At 42.5% G+C, this 23,441-nt stretch overlaps 1 protein-coding gene across 3 annotated transcripts in view; it reads left to right on the forward strand.

Moving 5' to 3' along the window:
- LOC110529906 (AT-rich interactive domain-containing protein 5B) overlaps window positions 1–22,758 on the forward strand; it is a 69,485-nt gene extending 46,727 nt beyond the window's left edge. For all 3 annotated transcript variants that reach the window (XM_021612563.2, XM_036986006.1, XM_036986009.1), the window contains 3 exons: window positions 766–863; window positions 17,833–18,046; window positions 18,471–22,758. In XM_021612563.2, the coding sequence (XP_021468238.2) occupies window positions 766–863; window positions 17,833–18,046; window positions 18,471–20,408 (2,250 nt within the window). In that variant the 3' untranslated portion in view covers window positions 20,409–22,758. The remainder of the gene's footprint in view (window positions 1–765; window positions 864–17,832; window positions 18,047–18,470) is intronic.
- The last annotated feature ends 683 nt before the right edge of the window (window positions 22,759–23,441 follow it).

Consider the following 23,441-nt stretch of genomic DNA (forward strand, 5'->3'; position numbering starts at 1 on the left):
CTCCAAAAATCTTGGTCAGGCCCACATTTTGCAAAATGATGCCGGTGTTTTAAACCCCCTCTAAGTGGAAAACACATGTTACTCTCCCATGTCAAGGAAATTGGTGAAGTCTGTCATTTTTTCCCATGTTCAGGCTCTAAAATAAAGTGCACTATTATACACAGCGAGACAGCAGAGCAGGGACATTTCACTTGGCAGCCTACCCCACATTTGTTCGGTACTAATGTGGGAAGTGTTTCCAACATTTTTAAGTCTTTTGATGTGAAAAGTAAACGCATTGCGAATGCCGGTTAGTTCATTTGCCACATATAGTCATACAGAGAGACGAGCCGCAAACTATAAACAGGAAACTAGTCATGTAATCGGGATGTTTTTCCTTTTAAAGCCTTTTTATCTGTGGATGATTATCAGTCTTTCATGCCTGCTGCTGTCTTTGTGAGCAGGAAGTTGTGTGGTTGGTTTGAGTATATATTTAATGGTGTAACTCGTCACTCTGGCATCTTAATGCATATATTCCACTGTACTGTACTTTTCCCTCTTACCCTTGCTGTGGTACAGATGGTTGTTGCCAGCTACAGCTGGTAGCATGTTATGGAGATGGTTTTGCATTACAGAGTAGTGTTATAGTCTCTGTAGCAAACTAAATAACTTTGTTAGTGTTATCCACTCACGTCGGGGAAATGACTAGCATCTATAACGATGTTGTTACAGCATTTTATTATGTTATATGATACAGCGTTATAAAAATCTGTTTCTCTCTCTCAGATCACAGTTCGCCGACAGTGGAAAAATGTATATGATGAGCTGGGTGGTAACCCAGGAAGCACAAGTGCCGCCACATGCACACGAAGACACTACGAGAGGTGAGTTATTAACAAAGCGCTGTCCCATTTTCCTAATACAGTGGAGGAAGAGGAATGCTACTCTCAGCCTCAGTATCAGGTGCATGTCAACTTTGCTTAGGGAAGTAAGGCTTCCTTCCTATCTCGACATGATGTCCTAAGCCGTGCCCACAGACACTCTCTCACCCTGCTGCTCCATGCATACTAACACAGAGCACAACTATATTCACCAAACCAGTCACACATCTCTCTCTAACCAGCCTTTATTATTGAGAGGGTCCCTGAACCAAAGCAAACAGCAAACAGATATGATCCTGGGGGAGACTGGAGGATATTATGCATGCACACACACATTCTCAAGGTTAAACAAACGCTGTGTGCTTAATACAAGATAACCTCTCTTTCATAAAGCTTTCCTCTTACGGCTAGTCATCTCTGAACCCCCCCCCCCCAGGCTGATATTTTCATGCCTCCGCAATGCTACGGAACAGATTTACCTGTCAAAAGAGAGGCATGCAGAGCAATATCACGCATGCATATGGGTGAGTATGTGTATAGACCTAGGCAAATGACAAACAAAGTCAGGCTGAATTGCTCAGTCAATGTGTGTAGGTTTATCTATGCTCTATGTACGAATGCATACAAAATTTAATAAAGTATTTGAATGATATCAAATAGCACTGCAGCTTTAAACCTCCTGCGCAGCCAGAAGGGACTGTATTTGCTCTGCCATTAAAAGCCCTTTCACAGCCCTGCATGGTTAGGAGGACTGGTATAGACAGTGTCAGCACAGCACACAGCACAGGGGGCTGGAGGGGACCAGTGAGGTGTTACTGCTGGCATTTTCTCAATAGAGCCACAGAAAGCTGGGAAATTGTGCTGAATCAATACAAACCAATAATATCTCCACTGCAGTGAATATCACCCTGTCAGAAAGAGAGCGGGAAATCTCAGCTGAACTCAGACAGACTATGGGATGAGAATTTTAGCTGAGGCTCACTATTCCAGTAGCTAGGAGGGCAATTAACTTCATTGTATTAGCTCAGCAAACAAAGCTATTCTCTCTCCCTTGGAAGTGTATGATAAATGACCCCATTTGTGGGTTTGGTGAAGTATATGTTTGGTCCCTGGTGGCATCTTTTATTTCTCTTAATGATTACTCAGCGTTGAAAACACAATGAGCGATTTAAACTAGAGCATGCAGCATTTCTCCCAACGTCTTTTGATTTGGTATTGGAACATTTCGGTTGTAATTGCACTAGATTAACTGAACGCGCTCATCTTGGTCTTTTGTTTGGGACTTTGAATGTCCCCAAGCCCTGACTCTAATTTGAAATGATCCACATTATCCATTTTCCTCTTCAATGGAAGTCATCTGAAACGGTTGCCTTGGAGACATTATTTTGAATGATAAAGATGGAAATAATGATTGTATTTATGGAGTTGAGCAGCGGGCAGTAGAGAACATAAAACGAACAGAACACAAGATAACCTGAGGTACTTGTCATTTGGAAAGTTGCTCATTGCAGCCATTCTACTGTTCATTAGCTTAAAGGGAAAAATCAATATTTAACATCCAACCCAAGGTCTAAAGCTCCAGCTGGGAAAGCTTTAATGATATTTATTTAAACCGTTTCCGAAGATTAGCTGTCAGAGCTCAGCTCCCTGAATTAAAAATGAGGTCATGAAAAGATGGCATCAATAACCTTGAAATAGACTGCTGCATTCTCTCCCTGCATGTCACTTCATGCTAATTCTTTGATTATACAGGTCAATGCCTTTTAGCTGCCGTTAGTTATTTAAGCTCTCACTTTCTATGTGAGCTGCTGCTGCTGCTACAGAAACAGTACATTCATACCGTACATGTTGTTACTCTAATAGCTCCTGTGTTAATGCAGAATTAATGCCTGCCGTGCATAGGCATTTTTATGTAATTGCAGGGGGGAAATATCCATGGCAACAGTGGAGGCAATTGAGAATAATTTTCTCAGAGGTTGTACCGAGTATAACAAAGAACAAGGAATTCCACTCATTCTTTTTTAATATAGCAGCTAATTTCAGTTATTAACTGATGAATACCAGATGTGCACACTAGATTGTAAATATTTATTTGGTTGGATGCAGTGTTTGTTTCTTTTGGATACATTGCAGACGATATTATTGATTCTTGTATGAATTCCTCGTGGTATTGGTGTGCCTTTGCACTCACTCAAGCTGCACCTCAGATTGAAAATATATCCCTTAGTGTATAGGCTCATAACAAATTGGAAAAACTTGGCCAGTCGCCACCCCGTGGATCATGTTAGAGTAGACTCAATCCTAAATACAGCCCTTGCTCAGCGTTGCATCTAGTTCCTCTATGCAACACACTGGTCTCTTTGGCTATGCCATGGTGTTCATTTTATTTAGTAACGAATCTTACCACAAGAGTTTAAATAGACACATTGCTGTAACAGCCTGATTAAATTTCTAGCTATAGGAAAAACCTACGGGACAGATTACAGCTGTGATAGCACTCAGATGAATGATGTTTGATTGCTCTCCCTCATCCACCTGCCATAATAAAGAAATAACTTACCCACATGAAATATTCTAGGCTTTTAAACCTAGTGCTTTTTGCAATTAGGGGCTTGCAAATGGTGCCATACTTGTGCCATTCAGAAATACTGATAACAAGTCAGAGGATTTGTTGTTGTTGCATTCTTGCCTTTGGCTTAGGAACAGTTCATTAGATATTTCTTGATATAGGACTTAATGATGAACAGACTTTTCACCATATTATAAATCTGGTCCTAATGTTGAGATTGGATCAAAGAACATAATATTCTACATAGTGAACTGAAGACATGATACAGTATCTAGCAGTTAATCCAAACACTTACCAGTCCATTGCTCAGCACCTGTCATGATTAAGGTTTGCTGTGTACAGTTTAATGCGGTTTAGCCTTAGGTGAATGGTAAAGGTCACTTTTAGATCTGGTATTTCTAGACCGGACAAAAGGCCCTAGTTTAGTATTCCTTCACTGCCCTGTTTAACAGCGTGAATCAGGATCACTTGAAGTGACAAAAGAGAGGCTTTGGATCCAAATCTTTCCCGAGCTGAGGGAACAATGACCGTTTATCCCTCTCTGATTTGGCTCTGAAGATCGATATTTGCATTTGTACAGAAAGGAGTTATTGTTTTGCCAGTTCTTTGAAGCAGCCTAATCATAACACATGGTTATGATGAATATGGATTATATTGTTTTTTGCTTCTCCTTCTCTTCCTGAGGTTGTAATACAAATCATTATTTCCTATAAATAGTTTGGCAGCCTATGGGCCTGTCCATCAGCTCTCAAGATATGATTCCTTTAACGAATTTAAGTTCAAATGCAGGCAGTTTAAAAAAAATCTCAAAGTCATGTATTGGTAACAATTAAGTAAGTACCTTACTTACTGTGATCGTTTTTTAATTAAAATGTTCAAAAAGAAACAAAAATAGTGTCTTAGAAAAGAGCAATTTCTCAAACAACTATTTAGCTAGGATTGTCTGGGAGTGAGTGGGGAGGGTGAAACTGAAAACTTGCTGTTGGCAGAGAGGTTTGAAACTCTCTTTCTTATTGATCTATTAACTCATTTACCGCCTGGTGATGTCACAAGGCAGGCCAAAACTCCGTCCGACCAAAACAGGCTGAACTGTCAGGCGGTCTTTTCAAATAGCTCTTTCACTAAAGGGGCATTATCATATTTTTCACAATTTGTTTGGGTATTATTCTAACCTACAGTACCAGTCAAAAGTTTGGACACACTTACTCATTCCAGGTTTTATTTTTTTATTTTATTTTTTACATTTTTCTACATAGTAGAATAACATTGAAGACATCAAAACTATGAAACAACACATATGGAATCATGTAGTAACCAAAAAAAGTGTTTTATATTTGAGATTCTTCAAAGTAGCCACCCTTTGCCTCAATGACAGCTTTGCACACTCTTGGCATTCTCTCAACCAGTTTCATGAGGTAGTCACCTGAAATGCATTTAAAATAACAGGTGTGCCTTGTTAAAAGTTAATTTGTGGAATTTCTTTCCTTTTTAATGCGTTTGAGCCAATCAGTTGTGTCAAGGCCAATCAGTTGTGACAAGGTAGGGATGGTATATAGAAGATAGCCCCATTTGGTAAAAGACCAAGAACATATAATGGCAAGAACAGTTCAAATAAGCAAAGAGAAATGACAGTCCATCATTACTTTAAGACATGAAGGTAAGTCAATCAGGAAAATTTCAAGAACTTTGAACGTTTCTTCAAGTACAGTCTCAAAAACCATCAAGCGCTATGATGAAACTGGGTCTCATGAGGACTGCCACAGGAAAGGAATACCCAGAGTTACCTCTGCTGCAGAGGATAAGTTCATTAGAGTTACCAGCATCAGAAATTGCAGCCCAAATAAATGCTTCACAGAGTTCAAGTAACAAACATCTTAACATCAACTGTTCAGAGGAGACATGGTGAATCAGGCCTTCATGGTCGATTTTACTGCAACAACAAAAATCACTACTAAAGGATACCAATAAGAAGAAGAGACTTGCTTGGGCCAAGAAACACTAACAATGGACATTAGACTGGTGGAAATCTGTCCTTTGGTCTGAGGGGTCCAAATTTGAGATTTTTGGTCCCAACCGCTGTGTCTTTGTGAGACGCAGAGTAAGTGAACGAATGATCTCCGCATGGGTAGTTCCCACAGTGAAGCATGGAGGGGGAGGTGTGATGGTGTGGGGGTGCTTTGCTGGTGACACTGTCTGTGATTTATTTAGAATTCAAGGTACACTTAACCAGCATGGCTACTATAGCATTCTGCAGTGATACTCCATCCCATTTGGTTTGCGCTTAGTGGATCTATCATTTGTTTTCAACAGGACAATGACTCAACACACCTCCAGGCTGTGTAAGGGCTATTTGACCAAGACGGAGAGTGATGGAGTGCTGCATCAGATGACCTAGCCTCCACAATCACCAAACCTTAACCCAATTGAGATGGTTTGGGATGAGTTGGACCGCAGAGTGATGGAAAAGCAGTTAACATGTGCTCAGTATATGTGGGAACTCCTTCAAGATTGTTGGAAAAGCATTCCAGGTGAAGTATGTGAACACTTCTTCAAATTAGTGGATTCGGCTATTTCAGCCACACCTGTTGCTGATCGGTGTATAAAATTGAGCACACCGCCATGCAATCGCCATAGGAAAACATTGGCAGTAGAATGAAGAGCTCAGTGACTTTCAACGTGCCACCTTTCCAACAAGTCAGTTCGTCAAATGTCTTCCCTGCTAGAGCTGCCCCAGTCAACTGTAAGTGCTGTTTTTGTGAAGTGGAAACGTCTAGGAAAACAACGGCTCAGCCGCAAAGTGGTAGGCCACACAAGCTCACAGAACAGGACCACCGAGTTCTGAAGCACAGAGACCTGACCTCAACCCCATCGAACACCTTTGGGATGAATTGGAACGCCGACTGCGAGCCAGGCCTAATCACCCAACCCATCACTAATGCTCTTGTGACTGAATGGTAGCAAGTCCCTGCAGCAATGTTCCAACATCTAGTTGAGAGCCTTCCCAGAAGAGTGGAGGCTGTTGTGATAGCGAAGGGGGGACCAACTCTATATTAATGCCCATGATTTTGGAATGAAATGTTCGACGAGCAGGTGTCCACATACTTTTGGCTATGTAGTGTAGCTACAGTAGTTGCCGTGGTATCCAAACAAACAGACTAGTTTAGCTAACCAAACTGTTATGAAAATCAAATTCAGCAAACGCAATACTGTTTTCAATTCGACTTTTGCTTTCAAAAGCAGCGCAAACAAAACTTGTAAAAATGAACTATAGCCATTGAAATCTATTGTGCATTATATTGAAATAATGCACACTCTAGAATGCCCTTCAAGCCAATCAGAAAGGAGTATTCAATAATGCCATGGTATAATTAAGCAATAAGGCACGAGGTGGTGTGGTATATGGCCAATATACCACAGCTAAGGGCTATTCTACTGCACGACACAACACGGAATGCCTGGATACAGCCCTTAGCCGTGGTATATTGGCCATATACCACAAACCCCCAAGGTGCCATATTGCTATTATAAACTGGTTACCAATGTAATTAGAGCAGTAACCAGAAATGTTTTGTCATACCCTTGTTATACGTTTGATATACCACGGCTATCAGCCCATCAGCATTCAGGGCTCGAACCACCCAGGTTATTTCACAGTTTTGTCAAGTTGGCTTGATGTTCTTTGGATGGTGGACCATTCTTGATACACACGGGAAAATGTTGATAATGAAAAACTCAGCAACGTTGCAGTTCTTGACATTATTGACCGGTGCGCCTGGCACTTACTACCATACCCTGTTCAAAGGCACTTAAATATTTTGTCTTGCCCATTCACCCTCTGAATGTCACACATACACAATCCATGTCTCAATTGTCTCAAGGCTTAAAGATAATTCTTTAACCTGTCTTCTCCCGTTCATCTACACTGATTGAAGTGGATTTAACAAGTGACATCAATAAGGGATCATAGCTTTCACCTGGTTAGACTATGTCATGGAAAGAGTGTTCTTAATGTTTTGAATTCTCACAAGATTGGGGTCACTTAGAAATGTCCTTGTTTAAAAAAAATAAAATACTTTTTTTTTTTTTTAAGTCCATTAAAATGACATCAAATTGATCAGAAATACAGTGTAGACATTGTTAATGTTGTAAATGACATTTTAAAAGGCTAATTGATCATTAGAAGACCCTTTTCAATTATGTTAGCACAGCTGAAACTGTTGTTCTGATTAAAGAAGCAATTAAACTGGCCTTCTTTAGACTAGTTGAGTATCTGGAACATCAGCATTTGTGGGTTCGATTTGATTTGATTACAGACTCAAAATGGCCAGTCCTCAACTGGCAGCTTCATTAAATAGTACCTGCAAAACACCCGTCTCAACGTCAACAGTGAAGAGGCGACTCCAGGATGCTGGCCTTCTAGGAAGAGTTCCAAAGAAAAAGCCATATCTCAGACTGGCCAATAAAAAGAAAAGATTAAGATGGGCAAAAGATCACAGACACTGGACAGAGGAACTCTGCCTAGAAGACCAGCATCCCGGAGTCGCCTCTTCACTGTTGATGTTGAGACTGGTGTTTTGCGGGTACTATTTAATGAAGCTGCCAGTTGAGGACTTGTGTGGCGTCTGTTTCTCAAACTAGATACTCTAATGTACTTGTCCTCTTGCGCAGTTGTGCACTGGGGCCTCCCACTCCTCTTTCTATTCTGGTTAGGGCCAGTTTGCGCTGTTCTGTGAAGGGAGTAGTACACAGCGTTGTATGAGATCTTCAGTTTTTTGGCAATATCTTGCATGGAATAGCATTCATTGCTCAGAACAAGAGTAGACTGACGAGTTTCAGAAGAAAGTAGTTTGTTTCTGGCCATTTTGAGCCTGTAATCGAACCCACAAATGCTGACGCTCCAGATACTCAACTAGTCTAAAGAAGGCCAGTTTTATTGCTTCTTTAATCAGGACAACCATTTCAGCTTTGCTAACATAATTGCAAAAGGGTTTTCTAATGATCAATTAGCCCTTTAAAATGATAAACTTGGATTAGCTAACACAACGTGCCATTGGAACACAGAAGTGATGGTTGCTGATAATGGGCCTCTGTATGCCTGTGTAGATATTCCATTAAAGATCAGCCGTTTCCAGCTACAATAGTCATTTACAACATTAACAATGTCTACACTGTATTTCTGATCAATGTTATGTTAATTTAGTAGACAAAAAAAATGCTTTTCTTTCAAAAACAAGGACATTTCTAAGAGACCCCAAACTATGCTTTTACACAAGAATAGAATAACAGTAAAGACATCAAAACTATGAAATAACACATGGAATTATGTAGTAACCAAAACAGTGCTAAACAAATGAAAATTTAGTTTTGATTTTAGATTCTTCAAAGTAGCCACCGTTGCCTTGACGACAGCTTTGCACACTCTTGGCATTCTCTCAACCAGCTTCACCTGGAATGCTTTTCCAACCATCTTGAAGGAGTTCCCACAATGCTGAACCCTTGTTGGCTGCTTTTCCATCACTCTGCGGTCCAACTCATCCCAAACCATTTCAATTGTGTTGATGTTGGGTGATTGTGGAGGCCAGGTCATCTGATACAGCACTCCATCACTCTCCTTCTTGGTCAAATAGCCCTTACACAGCCTGGAGGTGTGTTGGGTCATTGTCCTGTTGTAAAACAAATGATAATCCCACTATGTGCAAACCAAATGGGATGGCTGCAATTTCTGAAAAACACTGGTTCCAACTTGCGCAACGTGACTACAAAATATCTCAAAAGTTACCTGTAACCTTTGCCATAACATTTCAAACTACTTTTGTAATACAACTTTAGGTATTTTTTAACGTAAATAATCGATAAAATTGAAGATGGGATGATCTGTGTTCAATACAGGAAGAAAACAAAATGTAGTATGCTTTCTGGTCACGTGCCTCTATCTAACAGTACACTTCAAGTGACCCTCGTTCAAGTTGGCCGTACTTCTTCATTACACAAAGGAATAACCACAACCAATTTCTAAAGACTGTTGACATCCAGTGGAAGCGATAGGAACTGCAAGAAGGTCCCTTAGAAATCTGGATTCCCAATGAAAACTCATTGAAAAGAGAGGGACCTCAACAACAACAAAAAATCTGAATGGATTGTCCTCATGGTTTTGCCTGCTAAATAAGTTCTGTTATACTCACAGACAGGATTCAAGCCGTTTTAGAAACTTCAGAGTGTTTTCTATCCAAATATACTAATTGTATGCATATCTTATCTTCTGGGGATGAGTAGCAGGCAGTTGAATTTGGGCATGCATTTCATCCTGACGTGAAAATACTGCCCCCTGTCACCAAGAAGTTAACACTTTTTTGGTTACTACTTGATTCTGTGTGTGTTATTTCATAGTTTTGATGACTTTACTGTTATTCTACATTGTAGAAAATAGTAAAAAAAAATAAAGAAAAACCCTTGAATGAGTAGGTGTGTCCAAACTTTTGACTGTTCTGTATATGTAAAACACACATATAAAATCATGTTTTTGGCTGCTCTGGGCCTTTAAGAAAGCCTCTGAAATAAACAGAGCGCCAGCTCAAATTAATTTCATCACCAGGAAAAGTACTTAATGGAATAGTCTGCAGGGGTTTTCCACCACTTTGGTGACTTGGCCTTTCCTGGATTCCACAAACCAATCCCCCTTTAACTCAGATGAAAGACCAGCTTGTTGTTAGTAAAAACATAATGTTATTGCTTAGTTGCTTGTTTGGCATGTAAATCCATTATTTTAATGGGACGCACATGCTTAATTTAATTTGTCACTGAATTACAATTGTATTGATTTCCAAAGAATCTTACAATAATAGGCCTACATTATATTAAGAAATGTAGTTGTAGCCTAATTACATTCCAATATGAAAGAGAAAGACCTGTCTGCCTCTTTTGCCTATTTAACTTTTGTATTTTTTATTACTGGTTAGGTTGCATACTGGAATGTACTATGAACATCATGGAAAATGGCTGCTCATGTAAAGAAAGGCTCAATAGCCACAACCGGAAGTTAAGTATTTATTGACCTCGCCAAAATGTAAGCTCTTGTTCCCTCATTGAGTTATTCCCTCATTGACTTTTCCATGTCTGTCATGTTGTGCTCTTTCTGCCCTCTAGTGTGCAAGAAAATACCTTGCATTTGATTTTGATATTGTGTGTCATATTCATTACTAGAAGTGTTCCTCTGAGACGCATTTTCTGCTTTGAACTCCACCAAGGATTTATATAAGAGAAATCCCTATATTTACATAAATGTAACCTATTACTGTCCAAAGAGCCTTCATAGCGGACTGAATTCCTTTCATGGCCTCTCGATTGTAGACTGTCCCAGGCACCCTGCTTTCAGGAAATTACATAAGTCATATTGTATTACCATTACTGTATTACGTGATCAGGAGAATATTATATGCTCTCCCTGTACTTATTCTCTCAGTGAGTCTTTTACAGAGCAGGTGCTATTTATAGTGTGACTCTTCATAGTTAACTGTTCAGGAACAGAGAAGCAGAAAAGAATCAAGCATCCTGTCGTGCCAAAAGAACATTGTTATTTTTAGTTAATTTCCAAATAAAATTTAAATGTCAAGATACTGTGTCTGGAATATTAAGTTTAACACTTTGTGTGATGTAACATGGATTTTAGGAGAATGTTCAACCGAGGTGTGATAACCACACCAGTGTGGACGGTACCTTCACCTCTCAATGGCATTCTTGAGAAGTGATATCGGGAAAAGCAGTCATGTTCTTACCCAGATATAAGACAATGGGTCATCATCTCCCAACACAAAATTATGATTATGGATTATGTAATTCTCATCCATGTCTGCCGATAGATACTGATTTATAATTGGTATTGCTAGGTGCCAAACTTAGCATGGCATGGTATTCAATCTTACAGCAGATGGTATCCTCACAGATTGGAAACGTGAGAGCAGCTCGACAGTGTGTATATGAAATTACTCACTATTTTCCTCACCCTATTTATATAGTTAGTCACGTCGAGTTCACCACATTATTTCTCAACAGTGCAGTGGTTTATGGTGAATAATTGTTTCTCTACATTAACATCTGTCTTTCTTCTCTCCTCCCTCTCCCTCTTTCAAATAAGTCACATTTAATTGTATATTTCCTTTCTTGGCCTGGGGCCTGGTGCCAGCTGTATGAAATGTAGTTTTACTGCCTCTGCTGCCAGCAGTTTGGTTTGTAGAAAAAATAACAAAATTCCCACTGAGCCACTTCAACTCTTAAAGGCATTTCTCTTTGTGAAGAAGAAGCAAACCACTCATGCATGATTCCTGGTTTGTTCTACCACAATGTCCCTTAAAGAGGAAATTGAGCAACAACTTTATGTGCACACATGAGAATAATTCTATGCCTTGAGAAGGTTTGAGAAGTTATTTCCAAATAGCATTTGGATTGTTATTATAATAGCTGGCCTTAAAGTTATGGGCGAGGCTTTCCAAATAATATTGAACATTCCATCACTGGTTGCTACTACCTCTTTTCAATATTTGATACTCTGTTTTGTGGTGTTCCACCTGTACAGTATTATTCAACATGTTTTTCTCAGTATTTATGTTGGTCCATATTTTGTTTCACACATTTGATAAGATCTTGGTAATAATAGCCCCCTTCATGTCACAATCCACCCTGTAATTAGTCTCATCAACAGCACAGCTCAGTCAGAATGGATGGTTCTTTAGTTACTCTAGTCTAGCAGCTGTAGTGTGTTAACTGTTTCCACGGTAATGTGATGTAAAGATTAACAAGCCCTGACTGGGGGCCTCTGCCTTGCCTCATCTGCTGGCTCAGTGCCAGGTGTTAGTTGGCTCCACAGCTCTCTCAGCACATACCAGCTCTGTGTTGCAGCATGCTCTCTAGTCTATGCTAACTGACTCACATCCACCACCACTGTGTACTCTGGTCAGTCAAGTGTCAAAATGAAGGTTAAAGTTATGTGTTTTTGTCTACGCCACAGTTGTAGGCCTAGCATCTCTGGTAAAGGGATACTTCGGGATTTTGTCAATGGGGCCCTTTATCTATTTCTCCAGTCAGATGAACTCATGGATAGCATTTTTATGTCTCTGTGTCCAGTATTAAGTTTGAGGTAGTTTCGCAAGCCAATGCTAACTAGCGTTAGTGCAATAACTCCCCGCTGATCCTCAACACTGGGGCCCCACAAGGGTGCGTTCTGAGCCCTCTCCTGTACTCCCTGTTCACCCACGACTGCGTGGCCACGCACGCCTCCAACTCAATCATCAAGTTTGCGGACGACACAACAGTGGTAGGCTTGATTACCAACAACGACGAGACGGCCTACAGGGAGGAGGTGAGGGCCCTCGGAGTGTGGTGTCAGGAAAATAACCTCACACTCAACGTCAACAAAACTAAGGAGATGATTGTGGACTTCAGGAAACAGCAGAGGGAACACCCCCCTATCCACATCGATGGAACAGTAGTGGAGAGGGTAGCAAGTTTTAAGTTCCTCGGCATACACATCACAGACAAACTGAATTGGTCCACTCACACAGACAGCATTGTGAAGAAGGCGCAGCAGCGCCTCTTCAACCTCAGGAGGCTGAAGAAATTCGGCTTGTCACCAAAAGCACTCACAAACTTCTACAGATGCACAATCGAGAGCATCCTGGCGGGCTGTATCACCGCCTGGTACGGCAACTGCTCCGCCCTCAACCGTAAGGCTCTCCAGAGGGTGGTGAGGTCTGCACAACGCATCACCGGGGGCAAACTACCTGCCCTCCAGGACACCTACACCACCCGATGTCACAGGAAGGCCATAAAGATCATCAAGGACATCAACCACCCGAGCCACTGCCTGTTCACCCCGCTATCATCCAGAAGGCGAGGTCAGTACAGGTGCATCAAAGCTGGGACCGAGAGACTGAAAAACAGCTTCTATCTCAAGGCCATCAGACTGTTAAACAGCCACCACTAACATTGAGTGGCTGCTGCCAACACACTGACACTGACTCAACTCCAGCCACTTTAATAATGGGAATTGATGGGAAATTATGTAAATATATCACTAGCCACTTTAAACAATGCTACCTTATATAATGTTACTTACCCTACATTATTCATCTCATATGCATACGTATATACTGTACTCTATATCATCGACTGTATCCTTATGTAATACACATATCACTAGCCACTTTAACTATGCCACTTTGTTTACATACTCATCTCATATGTATATACTGTACTCGATACCATCTACTGTATCTTGCCTATGCTGCTCTGTACCATCACTCATTCATATATCCTTATGTACATATTCTTTATCCCCTTACACTGTGTACAAGACAGTAGTTTTGGAATTGTTAGTTAGATTACTTGTTGGTTATTACTGCATTGTCGGAACTAGAAGCACAAGCATTTCGCTACACTCGCATTAACATCTGCTAACCATGTGTATGTGACAAATAAAATTTGATTTGATTTGATTTAACTGGAAGTAATAACTGTTAGCATTATGCTAACACTAGTTAGCAACTTCCTTCAAACTGGACGCAGAGACATAAAAATGGTATCCACGAGTTCATCTGACTCTGGGGACGTAGATAAAGGGCCTCATTGATCTCAAAATCCCGAAGTATCCATTTAATCTTAATATAACTTCCTAGAGCGAATGTCCTCTTCCAATATAAGTTGGAGCTTTTCATTACTAAAGGGGGCGGTGTTGCAATCTACTGCAAAGATAGCCTGCAGAGTTCTGTCCTACTATCCAGGTCTGTACCCAAACAATTTGAACTTCTACTTTTAAAAATCCACCTCTCTAAAAACAAGTCTCTCACCGTTGCCGCCTGCTATAGACCACCCTCTGCCCCCAGCTGTGCTCTGGACACCATATGTGAACTGATTGCCCCCCATCTATCTTCAGAGCTCGTGCTGCTAGGCGACCTAAACTGGAACATGCTTAACACCCCAGCCATCCTACTATCTAAACTTGATGCCCTCAATCTCACACAAATGATCAATGAACCTACCAGGTACCTCCCCAAAGCCTTAAACATGGGCACCCTCATAGATATCATCCTAACCAACTTCCCCTCTAAATACACCTCTGCTGTCTTCAACCAAGATCTCAGCGATCACTGCCTCATTGCCTGCATCCGTAATGGGTCAGCGGTCAAACGACCTCCTCTCATCACTGTAAAACGCTCCCTGAAACACTTCAGCGAGCAGGCCTTTCTAATCGACCTGGCCGGGGTATCCTGGAAGGATATTGACCTCATCCCGTCAGTAGAGGATGCCTGGATATTTTTTAAAAATGCCTTCCTAACCATCTTAAATAAACATGCCCCATTCAAGAAATTTAGAACCAGGAACAGATATAGCCCTTGGTTCTCCCCAGACCTGACTGCCCTTAACCAACACAAAAACATCCTATGGCGTTCTGCATTAGCATCGAACAGCCCCCGTGATATGCAGCTGTTCAGGGAAGCTAGAAACCATTATACACAGGCAGTTAGAAAAGCCAAGGCTAGCTTTTTCAAGCAGAAATTTGCTTCTTGCAACACTAACTCAAAAAAGTTCTGGGACACTGTAAAGTCCATGGAGAATAAGAACACCTCCTCCCAGCTGCCCACTGCACTGAAGATAGGAAACACTGTCACCACTGATAAATCCACCATAATTGAAAATTTCAATAAGCATTTTTCTACTGCTGGCCATGCTTTCCACCTGGCTACTCCTACCCCTGTCAACAGCACTGCACCCCCAACAGCAACTCGCCCAAGCCTTCCCCATTTCTCCTTCTCCCAAATCCATTCAGCTGATGTTCTGAAAGAGCTGCAAAATCTGGACCCCTACAAATCAGCCGGGCTAGACAATCTGGACCCTTTCTTTCTAAAATTATCTGCCGAAATTGTTGCCACCCCTATTACTAGCCTGTTCAACCTCTCTTTCGTGTCGTCTGAGATTCCCAAAGATTGGAAAGCAGCTGCGGTCATCCCCCTCTTCAAAGGGGGGGACACTCTTGACCCAAACTGCTACAGACCTATATCTATCCTACCATGCCTTTCTAAGGTCTTCGAAAGCCAAGTCAACAAACAGATTACCGACCATTTTGAATCTCACCATACCTTCTCTGCTATGCAATCTGGTTTCAGAGCTGGTCATGGGTGCACCTCAGCCACGCTCAAGGTCCTAAACGATATCTTAACCGCCATCGATAAGAAACATTACTGTGCAGCCGTATTCATTGATCTGGCCAAGGCTTTCGACTCTGTCAATCACCACATCCTCATCGGCAGACTCAACAGCCTTGGTTTCTCAAATGATTGCCTCGCCTGGTTCACCAACTACTTCTCTGATAGAGTTCAGTGTGTCAAATCGGAGGGTCTGTTGTCCGGACCTCTGGCAGTCTCTATGGGGGTGCCACAGGGTTCAATTCTTGGACCGACTCTCTTCTCTGTATACATCAATGAGGTCGCTCTTGCTGCTGGTGAGTCTCTGATCCACCTCTACGCAGACGACACCATTCTGTATACTTCCGGCCCTTCTTTGGACACTGTGTTAACAACCCTCCAGGCAAGCTTCAATGCCATACAACTCTCCTTCCGTGGCCTCCAATTGCTCTTAAATACAAGTAAAACTAAATGCATGCTCTTCAACCGATCGCTACCTGCACCTACCCGCCTGTCCAACATCACTACTCTGGACGGCTCTGACTTAGAATACGTGGACAACTACAAATACTTAGGTGTCTGGTTAGACTGTAAACTCTCCTTCCAGACCCATATCAAACATCTCCAATCCAAAGTTAAATCTAGAATTGGCTTCCTATTTCGCAACAAAGCATCCTTCACTCATGCTGCCAAACATACCCTTGTAAAACTGACCATCCTACCAATCCTCGACTTTGGCGATGTAATTTACAAAATAGCCTCCAATACCCTACTCAACAAATTGGATGCAGTCTATCACAGTGCAATCCGTTTTGTCACCAAAGCCCCATATACTACCCACCATTGCGACCTGTACGCTCTCGTTGGCTGGCCCTCGCTTCATACTCGTCGCCAAACCCACTGGCTCCATGTCATCTACAAGACCCTGCTAGGTAAAGTCCCCCCTTATCTCAGCTCGCTGGTCACCATAGCATCTCCCACCTGTAGCACACGCTCCAGCAGGTATATCTCTCTAGTCACCCCCAAAACCAATTCTTTCTTTGGCCGCCTCGCTTTCCAGTTCTCTGCTGCCAATGACTGGAACGAACTACAAAAATCTCTGAAACTGGAAACACTTATCTCCCTCACTAGCTTTAAGCACCAACTGTCAGAGCAGCTCACAGATTACTGCACCTGTACATAGCCCACCTATAATTTAGCCCTATCAACTACCTCTTTCCCAACTGTATTTAATTTATTTATTTATTTTGCTCCTTTGCACCCCATTATTTTTATTTCTACTTTGCACATTCTTCCATTGCAAAACTACCATTCCAGTGTTTTACTTGCTATATTGTATTTACCTTGCCACCAAGGCCTTTTTTGCCTTTACCTCCCTTCTCACCTCATTTGCTCACATTGTATATAGACTTGTTTATACTTTATTATTGACTGTATGTTTGTTTTACTCCATGTGTAACTCTGTGTTGTTGTATCTGTCGAACTGCTTTGCTTTATCTTGGCCAGGTCGCAATTGTAAATGAGAACTTGTTCTCAACTTGCCTACCTGGTTAAATAAAGGTAAAATAAAATAAAAATAAAATTACTGTGTGGGGGAGTTATCTTATAAATTGATTTATTTTCTTATTCCCAGACCTATGATGGTTTGCATTTAAACATTCATCTTTAGCCTCCCGAGTGGCGCAGCGGTCTAAGGCACTGCAACGCAGTGTTGTGGCGTCACTACAGCCTGGGAGTCGTTACTGGCTGTGGCCGGGAGTTCCATAGGGCGGCGCACAATTGGCCCAGTGTCGTTAGGGGAGGGTTTGACCGGGGAGGCTTTTTGGTTCATTGCGCTTTAGCGACTACTTCTGGTGGGCTGGGCGCATGCAGGCTGACTTCGGTGGTCAGTTGAACGGTGTTTCCTCCGACACATTGGTGCAGCTGGCTTCCTGGTTAAGCGAGCGGGTGTTTGGCGGGTCATGTTTCGGAGCACGCATGACTCAACCTTTGCCTCTCCCGAGCCCGTTGGGGAGTTGCATCGATGAGACAAGATCATAATCACGAAATTGGGGAGAAAAAGGGGGTAAAAATAAATCATATATAATAAAAGAACATGAATCTTTAAAGACTTGTTGCTTTTTAGACATGTTATGTTGCAGCTACATGGGCAGGGTAAGAGGTGATAAATCCATATTAACTTTGTGTCAGATTTAGGTTAACTCAGTCTCTTCCACTCTGACCTTTCCAGGCTCCTCCTACCTTACGAGAGGCACACCAAAGGAGAGGAAGACAAACCCCTCCCCTCAGCAAAACCCAAAAAACAGGAGCATGGAGCCCAAGAGGGGGGTGCCAAACACAAAGGGGTCACAGCAAAACGACCTAAAGGTGGACTACACCAGAGGCAGGGGGCCAGGAAGAAGAGGGAGAGAGGGGACACTGCAAAAAGCCAGGAGCTCTCACAGGTCAGTCCCACTAGTTTTCTGTCCGTCTGTCTCAGGCTCTCACAAACACTGGTTCACACACATTCTTTCTTAGAAAAGATAACATATGCTAACATCACACACGCATCATGTCTATGTATCGAATAACAGTATGGAGGCCTCCCGAGTTGCACAGTTGTCTAAGCCACTGCATTGCAATTCTTGAGTTGTCACTACAGCCCCGGTATCGATCCCAGGCTGTGTCACACGGGTTAAGCGAGCAGTGTGTCAAGATCTTGTTTCAGAGTAAGCATGGCTCTCGACATTCGCCTCTCCCTAGTCCGTACGGGAGTTGCAGCGATGGGACATGACTGTACCAATTGGATATCACGAAATTCAGGAGAAAAAGGAGTAAAAAGTACACACAAAAAAAGAATAACAGTATGGCATGTGTTTTCCCACTAAGGTATCTGAGAAGAAAGGGGACAACCAGGAGCCAGCAGCCATGAAGCAGGATCCTCTGCCCAGAGAAGAGCCTGAAGAGGAGGAGTTACAACTCACCCTGAAGAAAGAGGAGACAGTGAGCGAGGAGGAACCTTTGCGACTGAATCCCCCCAACACAGACTGCCACAGAGCCACACCTGTCCTCCACAGTGAACTGTCTCCACTGTCCGAGTGGAGACATCCCCAACAGCCACAGTCAGACAAACTCAACCCTGAGCAAAGGGACCAAGCTGATGGAACCCTGTCTAAGACCCCATATCCATACCACTGGGACAACAACAGTAAGCCTGGGTATAGCAGTCTACCTGACCCAAGCAATCCTGACATTCCGGTAACTAAAGACACAGACAGTCTCAGTTATGGACATGGTGGGAGGGTGGGGAAGGTGCTGCCCATGTGTAAGCAGAGCCCACCCCCACTGCAGCAGTACTCCACAGAGCTAATCACAGACAAACAGGACTCCCCCAGTAAAAACAAAGAGATTAATCAGTGTCACATGCCCATGCCAACAGCGTACTCAAAGGACAACCTGGGGGTCATGTCCCCACTAGCCAAGAAGAAGCTCCTCTCCCAAGTCTGTGAGACAAATCATTACTCATTCAGTTCCCCTCCTCTTCCTCTTCCTCCTCCCACTCCGTCAGCCAGCGTGGGTGATGTGAGCGACAGTTGTGTTGAAGAGGTGGTGAAACTGAGGCAGGACTCCCTGCCGGATAGCCCAGAGATGGCTCCTGTCTTCAGGCCTTCTGTCATCCAGCACGCCCAGAGCATCAAACCCCAGCAAGAGAGGAGTCCTCTGGGGGATTTGTCTGAGCCCTTCACTTGCAGAGTGAGCCACTTCCAGCCCCAGCTCCACCCCCCCTGGCACCCCTACCTCCACAGGACTGAGACCCAGGATGGAGAGGAGAACGCAGGGGAGACACGGTTGCAGCAGCAGCCCAGTCAGGCACCACCAGGCTACGCAGGTGACTGCTACTCCTCCCCTCACTTACACAACCTCTACCGGCAGACAGAGAACTGTCTGAGTCAAGAGCGAATGGACAGTTATCCCAACAGAGACAAACATGGACATTTTATCAGGGAACGCCAGAGCAGCGAGGTATTCTCCTCAAACAATTCTGACAGAGAATATTTGACTTACAGAGCTCCCCACTTCTCTGAGAGGACACAAACACATGGGGATAGACCAATGGAAGAGGAACCTCGAGATTTCAGTATTTCCAAGCCTGTCTCTCAAAGGATGTCTTTCACAAAGCCCTCTTTCTGTGGCCTCCCGTATCCCATGGTGCACCAGAGTTTAGACTGTCACCCCAAAGCGTGCAGAGTCCCTCCGATGACTATATCTAGCACCAAACACCTGGAACCCCTTCAGCCCTTCTTCAACCCTAAAAGCCACGCTGAGGCTGTTGGTGCCTCTAGACCCAGTAAGAGAAGCCTGGGGGAACTAGAGAATGAGGGGGTGCCAGACCGCAAGGTGCGAGTGGTGACCCCCATGCACCCCGCCGGCTCTGTCCGCCGAGGCGACCCACAGGGAGAGGAGCTCAAACCAGCCGAACCGGCGCACGCCGTCCACTTCCACCTCCACAGCCACATTCCCGAGGGCCACACCTACCCTCCCCACGCGCCCTTCTACCCAGGGATGTACCCCGGGATGCAGGATGCCCTCCATCACAACCTCCAGTACCTGAAGAGCCAGACAGCCGTGTCCCCTCTGGTCCCTCCGCTAGCCTTCCACTCCATGATGCTACAGAGGCAGTTGATGGCCTCCCAGCCCAGCCCCCACCACTTCTACAGGCACCCTGGGGGGGCGGCCCTGTACGGGGACCTCCTGCACCACCTGTACCCCCTGTCCACCCTCACCCACCCACAGCTGTCCTCCATGCACCCCAGCACCAGACTCTAACAGACGGACCCACGTGGAGCTTAACCGTCTCACCCTGGGACAGTGGATCTAGTGTTCTATTCTTCAGTAAGCATGACAACACTGATTAACTGTAGATGGTGGATTAACTCTTTAGTCAGGCACACAGTTCCATTTTTGTGTATTTTTGTGTTTTTTTGCACTGTATCACCACTTAGTTACTTTGGATAAATTTGCACTCTATGTAGTGTTTGTGTTCACCAACCAGGTTGTTTCTCTCACTCAACAGTCAGGTTCTTATTATCTTTGAGTGTGGAGGGAGACAGAGAAAAGCCATTGGCATGCATGTCAGGGGGATAATCATATTTGCTGGGACTCCAAAGGATTGGATTCCAAATCACTGCAATGCGACAACTTCATCCTCCAAATGTGTTCTGGGGATTTTTATCAGGTTGAAACACTTAAAAACATGAGGGGACTATCTAAAATAAACTATTTTCACAAGATTTACCATCGGAAAAGTTCATGCAACTGTTAAGCATTCGGCTACTCCACCTTCAATCAATGTTCTGGATCTGTTTACAGCTCTCTAGTGTGGTGCTGTGGCCTCTTTGTGTTCATGTATTAGACCACTACACGTCTTAGAAATGACTGTGTTAAAACAAGGTGCTGTACAAAACCACAAGGTGCTGAGGTATTGTATGTAGATAACAGCTCATTTTCATCAGAACACCCAAGCTGTGAAGAAACCACATTTGACGTTTTTCATCAGTTGTTTTTAAGGCAAGTCGTATCGTTTGTCAGGAACATTCTCTCAAAATGTTTTGTTGACCCTTGAGAGGTGGGAAAGTGACCCAGATACATTAATATATTGAACAGAAGGTATTTATACTGCGCTTAACATGAGTCACTGATGCTGCCTACTGTGACATCTGACAGCTCTTATCTTGACATAGCTCTGAAACATCACTGGTCTAAGGCTGTTTACTGCGCCTCCTTCATTCAACAGCATAATGCATGATAAATACGAATGTGTCTTGTAGATTATTGCTTTGTGAATATCTGTGCCTTTCTTAATCTTCGATTAGGGGTTGCAGCACTAGTTTTCGATCATGACTGACTTTCAGGAGACTGTTGTAGGCTTGGCCTACAGTATGTGCAGCCCACCGGAGTAGGATGTGGCCTGGACGCGCCAGCCTCAGTTGAAGACCATTGTCCAGCCCAAGAACTGCATGTACTTTAGTTTTTTGTTTTTAAGCGTATTTGAGATTATCTGTATAATGGAAAGCGCTATATAAAATAAATCTATTACTATTACAGTTATAAGGTTCCATTCTATCATCACATTGCAGTGCAAACTCATTGGACTGTAATTGTATAGTACTATAGTTACCGTTTAGCACAGGGATAGTTAAGCACTGGTGTAGAGAATGGCTACTATAATAGATTTATGTGCCACTGCCAGACATAGTGATCAAAAGGCAGCGTGTAGCGCCCGAGGAATAATAGCACCTGGTCTGGGTTAACAACCATCATAACTGCGCTTAATGGGTATTTGGAACATGTGAAATATAGGTAACACATTTGCTGTTTAAATTTGTTTTAAAGCCAATCGACTGAGATTGAGCAGACACTTATAGGAAAACTCCACCCAAAAACTATATTTTGGTATTTGTTTCATTAGTCCATTGTTGATATAGTTTTTGATACATACATGTTTTGCATGTCAGCAATCAGGTTTTTAAGATATACAACTTGCAAGATACAGAAATACAGCCGTTACGATCTATTTCGCATCATATGCTGCTGCGTATTTTCTGTATTTTTAATGTTATACATCTTGAAAACTTGATTGCTGAAATGCAAAACATTTTGGGACTATATCAACAATGGACTAATGAAACAAATAGCAAAATATAGTTTTTGGGTGGAATTATTTTCCTTTAAGAATAACATTCATTCACAATGACATGCTCTTAATGTCATGTTTGCCTCAGCAGCGTCAGTAAGTGACGTTTAAGTTCCTTAATAACGTTCAAATCCATTCTCTGGCATCTTTCTATGTCTGACTTTTTAATAATGTAAATACTTTTGACTGTCTGTTATCATGTGTAATATGTTATAATCTGTAAATAGTATAAATGCATACAGCTGGTTACACAATCTAGATGTCACAGGTCACCTTACATTTAGATCTGAACACTAAAGTTAGGACATTTTTTTATTTGCTTGTTTTGTGTTCTTGTTTTCCACATTGTTTCCATGTTGTTTTTCTTTCAAGTGTTTTTGATACTATGTGCCATCTGTTTACCAATGATTCAGCTGGCAAACAAGAAAAACATTTTGTATTATATGATCCTCTGTATATTTAATTAAAATATTTTACTATCTACGAATGTCTTTCTCCCCTTAATTGTGGTGGTACTATACCACAGATGGGTGGGATTGGGAAATGGAACTTATTTCCTAAGAAGATTCATTGTGAAATATTGAAATGTCATGTAGACCCAACTACAAATCTATTCCAAAGCATTTTACCAGTGTTGGGTCATACTCATAACATCTTAATGCAATTTGCTGACAGTATGTCTGGAACAGAAGGTTCCTAAAAATTCAAAGAAAGGTTTTGTGTTCCATTAATAGTGGCCGTATGCAGACTGGTAATACGTTTTCAGTTGAGAGATATTTTAGATATTTATAAAAGTACAGACCGTACCTAGGTCTGATTAGGGAGTGATGAAGTGTCCTTATATTAGAATGGTATTAGCTGATATTGGGTGTTATCTTCAAATGCTGTTATCTAGGACAAGCAGTATTATTCACATTAAAAAGGACAGCAGTGGTCATTTATAGCAGATAGTTATATGCAATGTTACGTCAGTGAGTCTGCCCTTTCTAAAAGTGATTTGAGTCACGTTACCCACAACTGATTATACAGCATTTGCTGCAGTATGTGGATGTGCTTAGCCTGCTTAAGGTGTTACCGCCATCTCCTGGTACAACTGCACTATGATGGAGGATATTTTGGTTACTAGTTTTTACTAGAGGTCAACCGATTAATCGGAATGGCCGATT

This window comes from Oncorhynchus mykiss, chromosome 1 (assembly GCF_013265735.2).
Source record: "Oncorhynchus mykiss isolate Arlee chromosome 1, USDA_OmykA_1.1, whole genome shotgun sequence".
Lineage (NCBI taxonomy): Eukaryota > Metazoa > Chordata > Actinopteri > Salmoniformes > Salmonidae > Oncorhynchus > Oncorhynchus mykiss.